General features: G+C 42.2%; 1 protein-coding gene across 1 annotated transcript; it reads left to right on the top strand.

Annotated features, from left to right (window-relative positions):
- The first annotated feature begins 834 nt into the window (after window positions 1-834).
- On the top strand, window positions 835-17608 carry CCND1 (cyclin D1). Its single transcript, XM_074997444.1, has 5 exons — window positions 835-1208; window positions 2825-3040; window positions 3852-4011; window positions 9483-9631; window positions 15483-17608. The coding sequence occupies exons 1-5, from the start codon at window positions 1011-1013 to the stop codon at window positions 15636-15638; spliced, it is 879 nt and encodes a 292-aa protein (XP_074853545.1). The 5' UTR covers window positions 835-1010; the 3' UTR covers window positions 15639-17608.
- The last annotated feature ends 365 nt before the right edge of the window (window positions 17609-17973 follow it).

Here is a 17973-nt window from a genome sequence, read left to right on the forward strand (position 1 = left end):
TAGCCCCAGTGAATATCAGCACCTTCGTCACATTCCTCCTCCCCTAGGTGTTAACTGTGCCGGAGGAAATGCTGGCCACCATTTTGCTGCACTGCTGGGATTTTTCTGGGTGGTTACTGGTTGTATGTGTCTAGTGGGGGTGGGGTGATGATATCTGATCTACCGCCTCCTTAGGGTTAACTGTTTTCTTAGTGAAGCTTGGATGAACTACCACCATGTTCCTCCTCATCCTGGCTGCAGAATACAAAATTAAAGGGAAAAAAAAACCCGAATATTGTAGAGGAAACTTAATTCCTTTCAAATTCGGGAACGTAGCAAAACTCTGTGCTGAATGCGGGAGTAAGAGGGGTGGGTGGGAAAATGGCAGGCAAGGAAAGGGGAAAGGACAGAACCTTCTACATGCCCTGGCAGCCCAGGTTGGGAGCATATTTTAAACAATGCCAGTTTCATTGAAAGAGGGCAATAATAATAATTAATACGGTCCTGCTGCCCTCCCCAGCTAAAATAATAATAAATAAGCTTCCCGGTATTTATATCAGTCTCTGACTGTGTGTGGCCTAGTCCCATTCATCATTCGGCTCCCACTGCAGAACTCTCTGGATTTTAAAAATTATGCATGATACACTGAAGAGACAATTTGGGTTGCCCCCACCTCTTTGCTTCCCTTGAAGAAAGCAAGCCCTTGTCTCATTTGCATTAAACCCCTGCTTCTGTGGAAGGGGAAGGACTTAAAGCCTATGGGATGGCTTTAGGGCTCTGCCCCTCGCTTTTGGTTTCTCTCGCACTCTCTGTCTCATTCTCTCTTGTGCTTTGATCTCTGCTTAACAACAGTAACGTCACAGGAGCTATACAGGAGAGTTTTGTTGGAAGTTAGAAAGTTTTGCAGCCTCCAGAGGGCTGTAGCGGCAGTAGCAGCAGGCAGCATCCAAGGGACTCCTGGAAGGGGAAGAGAGCGAGCGACTGACTGACTCACTCCTTTAGCAAACTGCCTGCAGAAGAAGGAGACCGACATGGAACATCAGCTGCTGTGTTGCGAAGTGGAAACCATCAGAAGAGCCTACCTAGACCCCAACCTACTGACTGACAGGGTCCTGCAGACAATGCTGAAGGCAGAGGAGACCTGCTCGCCCTCGGTGTCCTACTTCAAGTGCGTGCAGAAGGAAATCTTGCCATATATGAGGAAAATAGTGGCCACTTGGATGCTGGAGGTTTGTATCTTTCTGAGCTTGCTTTGCAAGCGCTGCATTAAGGAACCCTGGCTGGCTCCCCCCGGGCCAGCTTCCCCCCCAAAAAAAGCCTCCTCCAGGATGGGGCAGAGAGCTGCAGCTGCCTAGTGACAGTGGAGAAGGGGATGGCTCGGAGCCCCTGGTCTTTTATTTCCTTGCTAACAATGCAGCGGGGAAGCGACCCCCCCGCGCCCCCAGCCCGAAGGGAATAAACTCGGGGGGCTGCCCGGAACCTTTGAGTCTCAGCTGGGTGCAAACCGCCTAAGCGCCCGCTGGAAAAAGCCCCCTTAGCCGCCTTCCCTGGGAGCCCAGAGCAGCACAGCCGCTCCCCGGGGCCCCCCTCTTGCCTTGGGGCAGCGGCTAACCCCCGCCGGCTCTTTGCTGGGGATTTTATTTTACATTAATATCGATGTACACGTATGCAAGCGCAGCCCGTGCCAGTATTATGCGCCATCTTTGTTCTTTTATTGCAAGGCTAAAGTGGTTATTCATCAGTAGCAAAGGCGCCCGGCCCCAGCAGCGGGGCAGGGGGAGCCCCGCAAACGGGGAGCCCCGCTGGGGCAACGGAGGGGGGAGGCCCTGGCATTCCCGGGGCCGAGCCGGGGGGGGGGTTCTTTGTTCCGAGCCCTGGGCGCCCCGCAAAGACGCGCCGGTGGTGCAGGGGCGTTCGGCAAGGTCGCGGGGCAAAGGCTGCTTTAAATGCCCCACTGCCCGGGCGGGACGCGGCCCGGGGCATCCCCCCGCGGCTGCCCGGGAGCCCCGGCTGCATTTCCAGGCGCTTCCCCGAGCCTCGGGCGCCCGCGGTCTATTTTTAATTGATTTTTGAAAGCGCCGCCCGCTGCCCTTGCCTGAGGAGATGTCGCCCGTTGCTTTCGGCGGAGGGCGAGGGGGGCCTGAGGGATTTGGTGGCGGGGGAGCTCCCCGGACGCCCCCCGGCGGCCCAGCAGCCCGGGGATCGGTCGAGGAGCCCCGGCGGGTCGTTTTCAGCCGCTTTTGGGGCGCGGGCTGATTTTTTGCATATTTTTAAATATTTTTTGAAAAGATGACGTCTGGGGAAATGGGGCGGCTGCGCCGGGCGCCACCTTTGTGCGTCTCCAGCAAAGCGGAGGGTCGGCGGCCCCCGGGCAGCTCAGAACCCAAGGCCGCCCCCCTCCCCCCGGCCTGGGGCAAGCCGCGTGCCTGGGCTCCCAGCGGCGGCCGAGCCAGCTGTGCCCGTGGGGCCGAGCGGGGCTAGGGCTCTGCCCCGCCGCCTTGCCCCGGTGGCTCCGCGCGCCACTTTCTCTTTCAGTTTCCTTCGCGTCTTCCCCCCCGCCCCCCAACACTCTTTCGGGGAGGTGGCCCTCGGCCCCCCGCGCCGTCTGCCCCTGCAGGCTTGGGGAGCGGGGCAGGAGGTCAGGCGGGATTTCGGAGCCGCTGCAAGTAGCAGAGAGGCGGCCGCGTTAGTCTGGAGCCTCGAGAACAACAAGAAGTCCTGGGGCGCCTGAGAGACTAGCAGATCTTTTGGGGGAGAAGCTTGGGTGGGCAAAGAGCCGCCTGGTGAGACGCGTGAGTAGCTGCTGCAATCCGCCTTGGTTTCACCCAGCTCTCTCCTTTTCCAGGTTTGCGAGGAGCAGAAATGCGAAGAGGAGGTTTTCCCCTTGGCTATGAATTATTTGGACAGATTTTTGTCGTTTGAACCCCTCAAGAAAAGCCGCTTGCAACTCCTGGGAGCTACCTGCATGTTTGTGGCTTCAAAAATGAAGGAGACGATTCCCCTAACCGCAGAAAAACTGTGCATTTACACCGACAACTCCATCCGACCCGACGAGTTACTGGTAATTTCTCCTTTGCTCCAGCGGGAAAAGCAAGCTCAGGAGAGAGGAAAAGCGACACAGAAGTGCTAAAAGCCAAGACAACCCACATGGCTTGTTCTTCGCCTCTGCCCCAGGGCCCCCTGCACTGCCACCTCGAGTCACTCTGCACAGTGCACCCCCTCGCATGAGTGCGGGGCTCCAGCTCCCAGGCTCACACCATTACCACACATGGCAGGAAGAGATGGAACTCACATGGCTATCTGGGGGGGGGGTCCCCCACCCCAGCTCCAGAGGGATGGCCTGGAGGGCTTCCACGCGCCCCAGAGCTGACCAAAGTTGGGCAAACTCTGGGCAGTTGCAAACTAAATTAGACAGTAAATGATTCGAATGAAAAAGCCCCTAATTCCCTCATGCTCATTTCCTCACTCTTCTACTGTACGAGGGGGGGAAACATGGGTGACTGGCGCCCTCTTGCGTTCCCCATGTGTTATTCTGCAATTTGACTGGTTAATGGAGGTGCTTCATTTCAGGGCAGCTGGGGGAGCACAAGTGTGGCGTTAGGCTCATGCCTAAAGGCATCCTCGCCGAGGTAGTCTCTTGCGAGTAATCATCCTGAACAGCATGTCAGCCGCATTAGCTATCAGGAGTAGTATTTTGGGGATCGTTCTCTGAATCTCGCAGAAGTCAGTGCATCAAGTAAAATGCCAGGGCCTTTAGATTCTAGAATGCTGTAACTACTTCAGAAGCAATTGCTACATTTCAAAGCTGTTTGTAAGCAGAGCTTCTAATGGTTTTCCTTCTTGTTCCCCTTTCCTCCTTTCTGTTTCCGTAGCAAATGGAGCTGTTTCTGGTGAATAAGCTGAAATGGAATCTGGCCGCAATGACCCCTCATGATTTCATTGAACATTTCCTTAATAAAATGCCTGTGGCTGAGGACACCAAGCAAATCATCCGTAAACATGCCCAGACTTTTGTGGCTCTGTGCGCTACAGGTATGCCCTGCACACTAAAATGGCGTGTTGTTCCCCTAACCCAACATTCACCCTTATCTCCAACTCCAGGACTATCCTTTAGCATTACCATACATCAAGTTCACAGCACTTGGTGAAATAATTTAAGCACCAAGTGTTGTCCCCTGTTGTTTGCAGAAGTGGATTACTATGCAGAAGGTAAGTTTCTGAGAAGATGCCTCTCTTCTGAGTTTAATGTAAATAAAGTAAATATATAAATCTCATCATGGAAAGTGATTACACAAATATAAAACCATGACTAGATCTTTAACTCGTATATATCTAGGCCCATCAAAAGGATCTTTGGCCCGGAGGGAAACTCCCTCATTGTGGGTTCACTTTAAGGCCATTTTGAAAGGCATTCCGAGGAAGACCTTGCACGTGGTTAGCTCTGAATGTGGGTACATTTCACTGGCATGTTTCAAATCTCCTGCCTCCACCTTGCTCCTTCCTTTTCCCATGCCGTAGACAGTGAATTGCAGAAGGGGCACATGGCCCTGAGGCTTTTCTGGCAGAGAGCTGAGTCTGCTGTCACACCCAGCTGGCCACATGCTTTACTGAAGGCATGTGCAGGGCCAGCCTGCGGAGGAGCCAGAGACACTGACTGTTCCTCCAGCCAGATTTGAAGAGGCCTGATTTTTGGTTTCAAGGACTGTGTGTGGGTGCATACTCGTTCCCTGAAATGCCGTGTGCGCAAATGGCGGGCGTGAGCACATGCATTTTAATCAATCAAACCATAACGTGAATAAGAGGAGGAGCAAGAGATCAGAAGAGCAACGCTGCCTCTATGATCTCCCCCTATCACTGTTCTCATGTGAAAGAGCAGAGGGGCTGGCAGGACAAAGATGGTTTTTAAAGGACTGATTGTTTTGGGGTATTTTCCCCGTACCTTTAAAAATCTACTTCACTTGATTCCCTTCAACGTGGCAAGAAAAACCCAGAAGCGTCAAAAAATAGGAATCAAAGGTAACCAAAACAAACCTTCCTTTGAAGGGAATCCTGTAGCTTCACAAAAAAAGATGCCCATCAGGTATCTTGTTGACAGTAACAACTCACTGGCAATGAGTAATGTTGCCTTTATGCATATGGCTGTTCCTGTCCAATAATATTTAAGTGAAAGGAGATGTCAAGCCTGCATGACTGTGAGTCTGTTCAGTCTGAAGAAAAGGTCTCTGTACTCAAAAACTAGGGTATATTAATCCCTGCTGTCAGTTCGTTCACTAGTGTTAACCCAATGGTTGGATTTGGTTGAAAGAGCTGAGAAAAATAATAAGCATTAAAAAAAAGACAAATAATTAATATGCATGACAGTCACTCCCACCAAAGTGTCTTGCCTGGCGATATAGCCATTGAATCTGAAGAAAAATATGTACATTTTTGGCAGGTTTTAACCTTGGCTTTACCCTAGGCCTAACTCCAGAATGCCCTGCAGTTCACAAACGTGATTGGCTGGAAAAATGCATTGCTCCTAATTTGAGTATCAGAACCTTTCCAAATAGCTTTTAAAGGATTTGAAACATTTGTGGAAAATCAATTGTGTACTCCTAGAGAGGGATTCAAGTGGAACGATGAGATTTCAGTGAAGTCTAATATCTGATTGTCTGCTCTGAGTTGTTAGTTGTAGCTGTTGTTTATAGCAATCCAGTGTCCCTTTGGATATGGGGATGTTTAACCAAGGTTGTTGCACTGGCAGCAATAGTGATGAAAACAAGAGTAGTTCAAAGGTTGAAGACTTGCTAAGAATCCAGTACTTTGATCTACTGTCAGTGTTATTACAGTTTTTAGAAAGCACATCCAGAGCCTATATTTAACACAGTGCTCTGTACCACATGGGTAGCTGGAAAGCGGACTAGTGAATGTGAAGCACGTTCAGAGAATTTTACTTTGCTTTTAAAAATAGCATGAAGGTCAACAAGATTGTGGGCCCTATTCCACTGAAGTCCCTGGGACTGTTACCTGAGTAAGGAGTGCTGAACAGAGCTGTGTGATTAGCTTCGGATTTTTGTTTAGTTTTGGGAGACAAAGATATTTTGTCTCTCTGCTGATGACTGCCTTGTTGGCTAGTGATACCCAGACAGAATCAGAACAAAGATGAACGTGTGGCTTCAGCAGCATCTGATCTCTGCCCTCAGTTGTGTCATATCTTTTTCCTGCTCTAATCTAGAGGGATATTGTACTTTCCTGAACACCTTGTGGAACTGATACAGAGCCCAAGGAGGCCACTGGGAAATTGACTCCAGTGGCCCTTGGGTCAGACCTTCTGTGAGTGCTACTTGAAATACAACCTGTGCCTTAAGCTAATAGTAGATCACTTGAGGCGGAACAGCCAAGTAGTTATTAGCTGTAATAAAGGTTTAACAAAGTGAAGGAAGGGGAAGGGTTTGAAGATGTATGTGTGTTTGTTTCTAATAGAAAAAGCTTACCTAGAAAGGTGATGTTGAGTTTAATTCCCTTTATCCTCCCTCCTTAATTGTCTGCCAAATAAAAGGGGATTTATTCTGGTTTTAAATATATTTTCACCAAAGGGTGCCTTATTGCTGTGGTAAGAAAGAAAAAATTTACCAGGGCTTGTTTGAAGCTAACACATAATTGATCTAAATGAATGGGGCTTTGGCATGGCCAAGCAAGGCAAGGATAACTCAAAAAGGAAACAGGCCTTGTTTTGGCCCAAGACCGGCGTTAAGGAAAAGCTCCAGCTCTATACAAGCAAAACAATAAAAAGGAACAAATATTGGGAGCTTCAGTGTTTCATTGTGACCCTCTGGTTATCTAAACATGCCAGGCCCCTTTATGTTATTATTATTGTTCTTCTCTCATCTCTCCTCTGTGGTGGAGAGAGAGAAAGAGCGAGCTCCCTTTGAAACAACTTTGCTACAATTCTTCTATTCTCTGGCCTTTATAAAATTGGGAAACTCAAGGTATGTGACCAGTTGGAACCTGTTGCATCTTGCAGCAAGTGATTTATGTTCACAGTTTTGATTTGCCTCAATGAAAAGATTTTCATTCATAGCCTCAAGCTCTCCAGACGGATGGAATTGCTGCTCCATTTAAAAAGGAAAAGGGGTGACTCGCCTTGTTAGGAATTTTTTTAAAGCCCTGCAGCGCCTAGATGCCTGCTTTGTCCTCCCTTCAGGGTGGCTGGCATTCTTCTCTCTCCTCCCTCTCCCTTTGCCCCCCCCCTCTCTTTTTAACAACGCTGAAGTTGTTTATTCTTTTTGGATGAAGTCTCAGATAGGCTACTGGGGATGTGTGCTTCAATTGATGGGGCCCCCTTCCTCATTGTGGCTGTGTCAGGTCTAATTCATCTCACCGAAGCCCCCTTGTTCCTGAGCGCTCAATAGCGCAAGATGAGGCGATGGAGGCTGACAATGATGCCACACTCTTCACTTGGGGGCATCCAATTACAGGCCAGAGGGGCCCCCTGATTAATATGCTGAAATTAGTGGCCTCTGCCACAAATAATTCCTTGTTGAGTTGCAACAAAAAAGACAGGCCATGCTGCTTGTCTGGAGTGGTTATGGGGACAGACACAAACTGGTCATTTAAACTTCATTATTACTTTTCCACCTTTGGACTGAATAAGGGTGGGACTATGGATTCATGTTTTTGTTTATTGTCCCCTTTAAGAAAAAAAAGCAACTAGGAATCGCAAACTTGCTATGTCTGAATAGACTCATTAAACTTATACAATTTTGGCCATTTTTTGGGAACGTTATTAGTTTTTGCATAACTAACACAGAGCTAATTCACTGTGATTGCGCATTATGTATACAACCAAGTTTTGGCGAATCAAATCTTCAGACCTATTTAAACCAACAGAGGCCTCTCAGTTATAAGTGCACCTGGGAAAGTGTGCCAGTGATTTATCTGATCTATTCATTCAAATACAATCTTTGGGATGCGTTTATTGGCAGTGGTCAAACTGAGTATTTGGGAAAGAGCCGGGGAGAGAAGAGATAAGTTAGACCTCTTTTAGATATATCTCATATGTGAAATGAGTTTAGATCCAGACAGTTTTTTTTTTTGTTTTTTTTTTTTTGTTTGTTTTTAAGATGGCACATATCACACAAGAAAACCTTCCAAACTTTTCTCATCATTTAATTTTGAATGCACTTCCAATTTCATATGGATCTGGGACAGGTCAGGGGTACAGATGGAGTGTCAGAGCTATAAACCCCAACCTGTACTTATAATACATACAACAATACGTGTTTAGTGTATACAGAGAGTCTTGATGCTTTACTGTTGTCTTTACGTAAAACTTGTTAAATCATAAATAAAGGAGATGAATTATTTAATATATAAATTGTTCTCTAGGGCCTTCCTCCAGCCTTAAGTTTTTCCATGTGTTTGATTTAATACAAGGGTTTGATAGTTCATGCAGCAAGGAGAAGTTGTACGTTTGCTGATAAGAGAAGGAATATATCACCTGTTATTGTATATAATGTGCCATTTCCCTTTTCTTCCCCAAAAACAGATATTTACTAGTAACACTTATTTCTTTTCCTCATAATACTTGATCCAGCGTGCTCTGCCATGAATCGAAAATCAAACATTCCTGTAGAGCAGAAAGAGCCTTAGCATAAAAATGTGGCTTATTCAACATTATTTGCCCTTATTAAAAATTTAAAAAAAATAAATAAAAACATAACATTCTAGTGGCAGAGATAGGCCCCTCAAGGAATCATGGGAGTGGCTTTGTAGAGAGACCTACAGCAATGCAGTCTGGAGGGAGGCCCAGCCTCTTGTCAGCATGGTGTCACATCAGAATGTAACTGATTGTCTGCCAATTCTTGGGACCCCTGTCACTTAGTTATGCCACATTTACATTAAATCCCTGTTGCCAGGATGGATGGCAGCCACTGACAAGAGACTATGCTAACACAAAGCATTTTTAAGATGAAACCTTTATTTAAAAATGGACCCTTCACCTACTGACAGGTTTAAGTGGTCTCAGTTTCCGTTTGTTTTTGCCTTTGTTTTACATTTCTCTACTTCTTGTAAGAGTTTATGTTTTAGATGGTATATGATTCAGACACTGCTTGCATCACATCATACACCTGATCTTGCAAATGCTTTAAAATGTGAATGGCTTTACTTCCGTAATTCCGTTGATTTCAAATAGGACTGCACAGAAGTAAAGTTTATTTTTACACGTTTGCTGGATTAGGGCCCTAATATCCTAAGAATCCCTCAGAGGAATGATTAACCTTTTAGGCCTCTCTGTAAAAAGGGTTTCTCACTCAGCTGAAGTTATTTACATGCATGTGCTTATGGGATTGGGCCCTGTAATTGCCTGCACTGTTAAAAGTTCCATTGCGAAGAATCTTTAAATACAGTCCTACAGCCTTTTAAGATTTATTATTTGGCAGTCATACCTGCTTCTTAGGGGAGACACAAGCAAGCTGATCATAAAGAAATCAATTCTCTTTTCCTGACTCTCTTTAAAACAGACATCAAGTTCATTTCAAACCCACCTTCCATGATTGCAGCTGGGAGTGTGGTAGCAGCTGTGCAAGGCCTTCACCTGGGAGACACGAACACTTTCCTCTCCTATCAATGTCTTACACATTTCCTATCACAAGTCATCAAATGTGACCCGGTGAGTAGTACTTTCAGCTTCTCCATTTTAAGAGTTTTATGAGTGCTTAACTGTAGTATATGATTGGACAGTAAACTCTGATCAAAGTAACTGGAAAGTATTTGATAAAATGTATTCTCTTTTGTTCTTCCCAATGACTGTATGTCATCCTTATATGCATTAATAATCAGAAATTATGCTACTGCAGTTCATTGATATGCATGCCATGACCAGTTCTAATGTTAAGACAGGCATCAACAAAGCAAAGGGAACTCTTAAATTGGTATAGGCCAGTTGCTGAGGTTGTAGTTGGTTTGTAAACTGTTAAACTAGCAGTTGATATAGAGTAGAACTTTTACAGTAAAATAAGAAAAGAGTTACTAAAGATGCAGTAACTTTACCTCATGGTATCTCTGCCCTTATCTTTGACCACTCCTGAGTCTTTTCATTGTCCCAATTTGTGTGAAATGCCTTTTTAAAGGAGGGTTCTAATTATCTAATTTGGTTTATTACATGCTAGCTCTGCACAGTAGCTGGTATTGAATTCCTTTTTGGAAGAACTGTTGTCCCATGACTTTCTGACAAGGTAGATGGTCCACACAGGACTCTCATTTTGCCCTGCAGCTTCCAGGAGATGCACATCAGTAACTAGTGAGCAATAAACCTTTCATGATTGAATGGATCAGGAAGGGGGCCTACAAGGAAGACCTAAAGTCAATGATCCATGTCATAATGGTGTGTGAAGTTGGGGCAGAGTTTAGCTTTGTTTTGTAACAATGCGGAAGACCAATAAATAGATGCTTTAAAGAGGTTCTTGTGAGGTCTCCAAGTGCTGGACAATGAGTCAAATAAAGGCAACCCCTGAGGTTTGCAACACTCTTGGAGATGCTATTAAGCCCTTCATTTTATGTGTTGAAAACTGAAGATACACACTCATTCTAACACCAAAACAACTCACCCAAGTTAATGTAAGGGGCTAGGATATGTAGAATTTTAATGATTGTTAGTATAGAACTCTTCTGTGAAAGCATTGTAAGGGTTGGCTCCTAAATGAGAGAATACTTTTGTGATATTTTGGTAGAATTTAGGTGACACCAACACAGACAAATACTTCATTGCTGCTTATTACCTGCCTGCCCTATTTCAAGATACTATACCACACTGTTCAAAAAATTATTTTTGCCCTTAGTATTACTAGGAGCAGAATTTACTCGTACTGATTCAGTTCTGAAATGTTAAATACTCTTACGTACTACACTTAAGAAATGAAAAACTGCTCTAATTATCCCACTGCGGTAGTGGTATATACCCGTATTACTCCAGCTAATTTGTTAGGACTGTGCAGATGCTTTAAGTGTATGCTTGAACTCCATCCAGTTTAAGATGTTTGAATTGCATACATAGAAACGAGCAAGTTGCTTCCTATCACCACTGATAGCGAATGTCGGATTTGAAAGAAAATATTATTTAAATTTTTCTGATACAATCGTGAATTAGATTCTGTCACATCACAGAACTCATGTAGAACTGCATCATGTCCTTACGTGACTTCCCTTGGTCAGTGTCACAGGCCTGCGAAATAGGAAAACAGTTTTAATTAGATGTAAAATCACTTTGTTCGTTTTTATTATTCATAAGTAAATTGCAGTGCTACAGTCTGAATAAAGTGAACTTAAAAGGAAGGACCTTATGGTGTGTGGGAGGGAAACATACATTATGGTTTTTACATAGTTTGTTAGCTAAAGTCAGAAGGATCACAAAGTTACACTGTAAATTTGTTTAAGGAACCTCAGAAAGGAAAGATCACTTAAATCTTTGTTGTTTCTTTTTTGTTCTTCTGTATTTACATGAATTTTCTTCCCACATTTACAATAAAGGTGCAATACCCTCTGCAATAATTATTCTGTGAATTTGACAATGAGTTGGTTTTCTACGAAGAGGGATCCCTGGCTTGAGAGCTTACTGCACATTTCTTATGAAATAAATTAATGTAATTGATGGACCAAACACTTATCCTGATCTTGAAAGTTTTCTTAATAACTTGGCTTGGGTTGCTGAACCACAGGTGATGGCACATAGTGCCACACATTTAATATCAAATGGATTCAATTGTTTAAAAGTATTTATTAAACTGATGCATTTTGATAAAACAGTTAATGCATTTCCTGATTGTTTGCTAGCTGGTGCAGGTGGGCTGCTGGATTTCAGGTTTTGTATTGATGCTTTTTACCTTTGTCTCAAGAAAGTGGAGTCTAAAGTAAAATGAATGTCACCTGATTGAAATTCTTTTATGGCTTGTGTTTATGTTGGTAGGAGTCCAGTTTCTCATTTTGCCTTTGATCAGTGGCAATTAGGAGTCAGATAATAACAATTAGAAGTCTTGGGCTGTTTTCCATCATTCTATTCCTGACCCCATCACCCAAATAGATTGAATTTTGCCTGACATTCATTTCCAGGACAGAAATTTGCTAAACTAGATTAGATTGGGTTTCCATGCTGTTTGTTAATGCATTGGAATTTGCTTTTCCTGCCTGCCCACACCAGAGACACCTTAAAACATGCCTCAGTTATTCTTAATGGGTGGGGTAATAACAAAGGATTTCCAAATAGATTTTGTTGTTGTTTGTTTTCTTTCAGTCTGACCCTAAGTCTTATGTTGGACTGAATTCAGTCTGATCATGTCTAGGAAGTATGTTAAATAAAGGTATTTGACCATATCCGTAAGCTAGTACACCCTGTTTTTTTCACTGAGAAGCTTAATCAATCCAGGAAGGGCTTATGACCTTGAACAAACTGTGGACCTTGAAAATTTGGGTAGTGAAGCGGAAAAGTCATTGGGAGAAATTATCAGACTAACAGACAATTTTTATTTGCTCCCAGTATTCAGTAGAATGGAAAAAAGTAAAATTTAAATGTAACATTGGGTGTCAATAATGTTGTGCTAGTGATGAAATTGTAGGCTGTAAGTTTTCTACTTTGTGTGTAGCATTTTTGAGAACTCTTTAATATATTCTTGTAGAGAAGCTGTTCATTTAATAGATATCTGAAAAATAATTACAACAAAGATCACGAAATGTTTCGAACATCACTTTGTTGATTACATTGCAGTTTAGCAGGAAGCCTGTTTACAGTAAGCTGTAAAGATTGCATGGCATTTAACAACATACATTCACAACACAATTTACTCCTGCAGCCTCAAGAGTGAAGATTCTTTTGTGTGATCGAAAGGCTAACTTAAAGTATCTAAAACGAAAAGATTCCTCTGTAGAAACCCCTTGCTCCAAGCTGTTTACAAAATGTATTCATTGCTTGTTTAATTTTCATAATAAAACTAGTTCACGTTTCAGTTTTCATGAGTTCAAAGAAGTATGTTTCCAGAAACAGAGCCAGGGTTGGAATTGTCTTGACACAACTGTCCATTGGCTTTCCCAGAGAAACTTGTCACCTAGTTATGGCTGAGTCAGCCTCAACGTGCTTGAACTTTCTGGAATGGAAAAAGAACCTATGTTTACTTATTATTTCTTACATCTATTTATGTGTATCAGGGATGACATGCATGCTATCATGGGTTAAAATGGGGATCCTGTGGGATCTGAAGTCAGAAGTGATCTGTCATATCTTGGGGAGTCTTGTTAGAGATCTCACGAGGAGGGCCAGAGGTGTATAGGAGTCAAAGGCATGATGGCTTTAGGATATGAGGCGTTTCTGTTTGTCATTTAAAATACCTTGTGTCTCTGTCAAGAGGAAATATTACACTAGCGGTTAAGCCAGAAAAGGTCATAGGTTATGTGTTTTCAGTGAGCTGTAACTGATGGTCTGATCTGCTTAGAGGTAGGATTAACCTCCCTCTCTCTCAGAAAGGACTTGCGGAGAATTGTTTGCTTGGGTTTCTAATCTTATTTTACCCCAGATGCCATGTGCCCTTATTGGTGGCAGAGAAGGTTCTTGTGGTAGTGGAATCAGTGAAAAGCTGGTAGATCACACAAGAAGCTTCTGAATGAAGGCAGAATTGAAACTGGGAGATAAAGAAAACAGCAGGCAGGTCACCCTCTCAGGAAAACAACATTCATTCTCAGTCATGCACATCCTAACACTTTTGATGGCAATTTATCATGGAAGACTGGGTTCACGGCAAGGGCTAGCGTGTGTCATAGGTTAAATCAGAAAAGGCAATACTAAAAGAAAACTTCAAAGTCCTTAATGCAGAAAGCTAAATATGCTGAGGAAAGCTTACGATGTTTGTTGGAAAGTTATGCGTAAACAACATGCCAGGGAATTTTGGCAATATGCTGTGTGATTGTTTTGCCTATTCAAGGTTCTCTTGGTCTGTGCCCGTGCAGTGGGCATGCATGGCACTGAGGGAAATCTAAGCCTGCATTTGCAGAAAGATAAAATTGAGGATCTAATGGATCTTTGTGAAGAAAATAGGTTTTGGATTTTGTTGTGCTGATTTCTAACGGTACACTTTGAGACAATGTTGGGGTTTTTTACCCATATGAAGTTTGAACCTGTGAGGTACTTTGTTCTCTTAATTCCCATTGAAGTCAACAGGTGTGGAGAGTGCTCAGCGCCTTTCTGGAAATGCAGACGCTCAGCCCTTAGCAGGATCTAGCTTGTATTTAGCTATTAGTCATGTCTCCCATCCAGATGGTCTCTGTGACAATACAGTGGCAAGTTGAAAGCCTGGCAGTGTTTTACTGATGTTACTGACTGGTGGTATGTTCTGAAAGACCTACAGTTAGCAGAAAGGCATCATCCATTTTGGTTTTTTGGAATATTGCATTTTTTGTGTAGGTGTTTTCAGTTATTAATCAATGTGCTAATCTGATAAAGCCACCGCTGAATATAATCATAATATTGGTTACTAATATTTTTTATTTATATAGCTAGCACCTTTCATCTGATAATCTCTTCTCAGCAACATCTAGCCATTCCTCGCCTGGGAAGCCACTGTTTATTAAATGGCATATATCACTCCTACTGGATTGTAGTGCCAAGGCTTTTCTGTCATAAAGAGATCAGAATGAGGCTATTAGGATTTTTCCAAAAACAAGGTTCATGAAATTCTCCTGTTCATGAAAGATGCCAGACTGACAGTCCCGGAGACAGAGTCCTCTATTTAGCTATAGAATACTTAGAGAACAGGCAGAAATAATAAGCTTCAATGCATTGTCCCACCAGTGTGGTTTTAGAGCTGGAGGCACCTCTACCAAGGGTGACCCTACTGTAGTCAAGTCTCCATAGGTCTTGCAGTCAGTGGCTTTTCTAAGAGACTGACAATATTGAGCCAGTTAGGGTTTGCTGTGGTAGCAAGTTGTTGAGATGCACTCTAACCCACTTGGGCTGTGTCTACACTACAAAAATAACTTCAAAGTTGCTTACTTAAAATTACAAATTCGAAGTAAGCAACTTCAAAGCTGAGCATCTATGCACATCGTACTTTGAAGTTAAACTTCAAAGTAGGGCACTACTCTATTTCCAGGACTGGAGTAAGGACTTCAAAGTTGGGCTTCGAAGTAAGGGAAAATGTGTGTAGACTCTCTGCTGGCTACTTCCAAGTAGCGCCTAACTTCAAAATTAACTTCAAAGTTAGTTCCTAGTGTAGACGCACCCTTGGAGGTGAACTGACACTACGCTCATTTGATGTAATAATTTGACAGAATGCCAAATAGCAAAAATTAGTTGCCAGACTGCCCTGATTTGAATTCAACAGCATATAGTCCAGTCCCTTCAGCTATCCAGTTATCATTCCTCCTCCCCTCCCAAATAAATGGTATTACCTTTTTATTTGCTTCCTACAAAAATAGCATTTGGTACATGGTTTTATATCGTTTTCTAAAGGTTTGTGTTCCCCTTTCCTTTTAATCTCTAGGATTGTTTACGAGCTTGCCAAGAACAGATTGAATCCCTGCTCGAATCTAGTCTACGCCAGGCACAGCAGCACAACATATCTTCAGAAACAAAGACTGTTGAGGATGAAGCAGACCTTTCCTGCACACCCACCGATGTCCGAGACGTGAACATTTAAGAGGACTTCAGCAAATTGTTTTTTTTTTTTTTTTGGCGGGGGGGGGGGGGAATGAGAGCAAACAAAGAAAGGGCATCTGAGAAAGAATCAGCATCAGGATCTCTCCCCCCAGAAACCCTTTTCTCCAGGACACTTATATACCAGAAGGGAAAACTTTACTGTTGTCATTTTGTCCTTGCTCTTTCTCCCTTCCATCTGTGACTTCAAAGAAACAAACAAACAAACAAAAAATACCCCAAAACTGTCTTAAAAACAGAAAAATAATATTTGCATGACCTCAAGGGGTTTGTGCTACAAAAACAGAGGACTTTATACAATAATAATCAACTAGTTTTTATATTAAAGTGTTCTTGTCTGTATGTTGTAAAAATAGGCATTAACACACAAAATGTCTCCAGGGGAGGTATTAGATTTAATTTCTTGCATATAAAACAAACGAAACCAACCAACGAACCATTTCTAAAGTAGAAGAGGGCTTTTTTTAAATAGAAAATGACATATTCCTTTTATTTTTTTCCTATAAAAAGCATAGCTTTAAGGCAGTTCTAGGCGTTTCTGTATCTTGCTTGCTTATGCATTTAGTCACTTTATAATTCATCTGTAAATGTTTATTTTATTTCTTTAGGTTTTTATCCTCTTCACCTTATAAATGGTTAACATAACCCATAAGTTAGTGTATTTTAGTATACAGCATTTCTATATGTTAATCTTTTGTACCTGTGGATTGCCTGTGCATAAGGCTTTTGTAGGGTTCCAGCTTGGCATTGTCGGGGAAGGCCCAATGTACTCATACGATACCCTATTATAAAGAGAAACCGAAATATTGACATAATATATTATATTTTTATAATCTTCATATTTTTGTAGTTACCTGTGTATAAATGCTGGTCTGACCCAACAGATATTCAGCCTCATTATGGTCAGGTTCAATCCACAGCCTAGGTTTTGTTTTGTTTTGTTTTGTTTTTTTAAATATTCTAAAACCATTCCATTCAAAGCACTTTCAGTCCATTAGATATAGGAAATACATTCTTTTATTGTGGGATTTTTTTTTTTAAATGGAATGGTTTGGAAATATATAAGTGCTTGTGTGCAAACTTGGAATTGCAGAGCAAGTGCATTTAACTATGGTGTTAGAGGAGAGGTGATTTTTTTTTTCGAAGGTTGTGTTCCAGTGAGCGAAATTGCATTCACAAATTGCCAGGATATCTTCCTATCCTTTTCTATAGAAAAGTTGAAGTTTAGAAATCCTTTGGTGCCAACTCACGTTTGTAAATTAGGGGCCTTAAAGGTTCACGTATAGGACACATAGTTTAAGGATTGTCTCTAGATGTTTTACAACTGAAGGTTTTTAAACACTAAAATATATAATTTATAGTTAAGGCTAAAAAGAATATTTATTGCAGAGAATGTTCATAAGGCCAGTATGATTTGTAAAATAATGCAATCGCCCCTTGATTTAAAAACAAAAAAAAAATCTTTCTACCCTTGATGTTGCAGTTTTAACACAGCTTATTAAGGAAAAAAAAAGACAGTCTTTTTTTTCAAAAACAGTGTACTTGGCCCCTTCTTAGACATTTCCAAAAGCTATCTTACCATGAGAAACGCCATAGTTAAAAAAGAATAGATTTGGTGTACTTGAAAGGAGTTCTTATTCCAATGTATCCCCCTTTTTTTATTTAGCTACAAATAGAAAATTTGCACATCTTGGCTATGTATCTTTTTATTATTATTGTAGAAAGTAGCTGAAGGGATGTGGACATAGCTGTTGAAGTTGATGCTCGAGGAGAATGTGATGGTGAAATGTATGTGAGAAAACTGCCGCTAAGGTGTTGATTGTAAAAAAAAAAAAAAAAATTAAAAAGAAAAGAAAGTTAAAAAAAAAAAAGAAAAAAGGAGTTGATGCTCCATTTTTATTGAGCTGCTATGGATAAATTCCCAGCATGGTTTGAGAAAAAAAAATTAACATTGCTTTCTATATCTTTGTCATTGTGTTTTGCTGCTATTTTATGGATCAGTTTTTTGTTTTTGTTTTTTGTTGTTATACAATGTCATATACTGCCATGTTATAGGTTTAATTTTCTCATAGAAAATTATATTATTGACATCATTTTTTGTAGATTTTTTATGTGATCAATTTTTACTTAATGTGATTACTGCTCTATTCCAAAAAGGTTCCTGTTTCACAATACCTCATACTTCAGCTAACCATGTTTAGACCAGGTTTTAATGTTCGTACACAGTGCCTCATAGTTCTACTGCAAACTGAAATGCATTAAACATTATTCTGAATGGGTCTCGCGATTCGCAACTAGGTTGCATTAATTTAAAAACA

The sequence above is a fragment of the Carettochelys insculpta genome, chromosome 6, assembly GCF_033958435.1.
Source record: "Carettochelys insculpta isolate YL-2023 chromosome 6, ASM3395843v1, whole genome shotgun sequence".
NCBI lineage: Eukaryota > Metazoa > Chordata > Testudines > Carettochelyidae > Carettochelys > Carettochelys insculpta.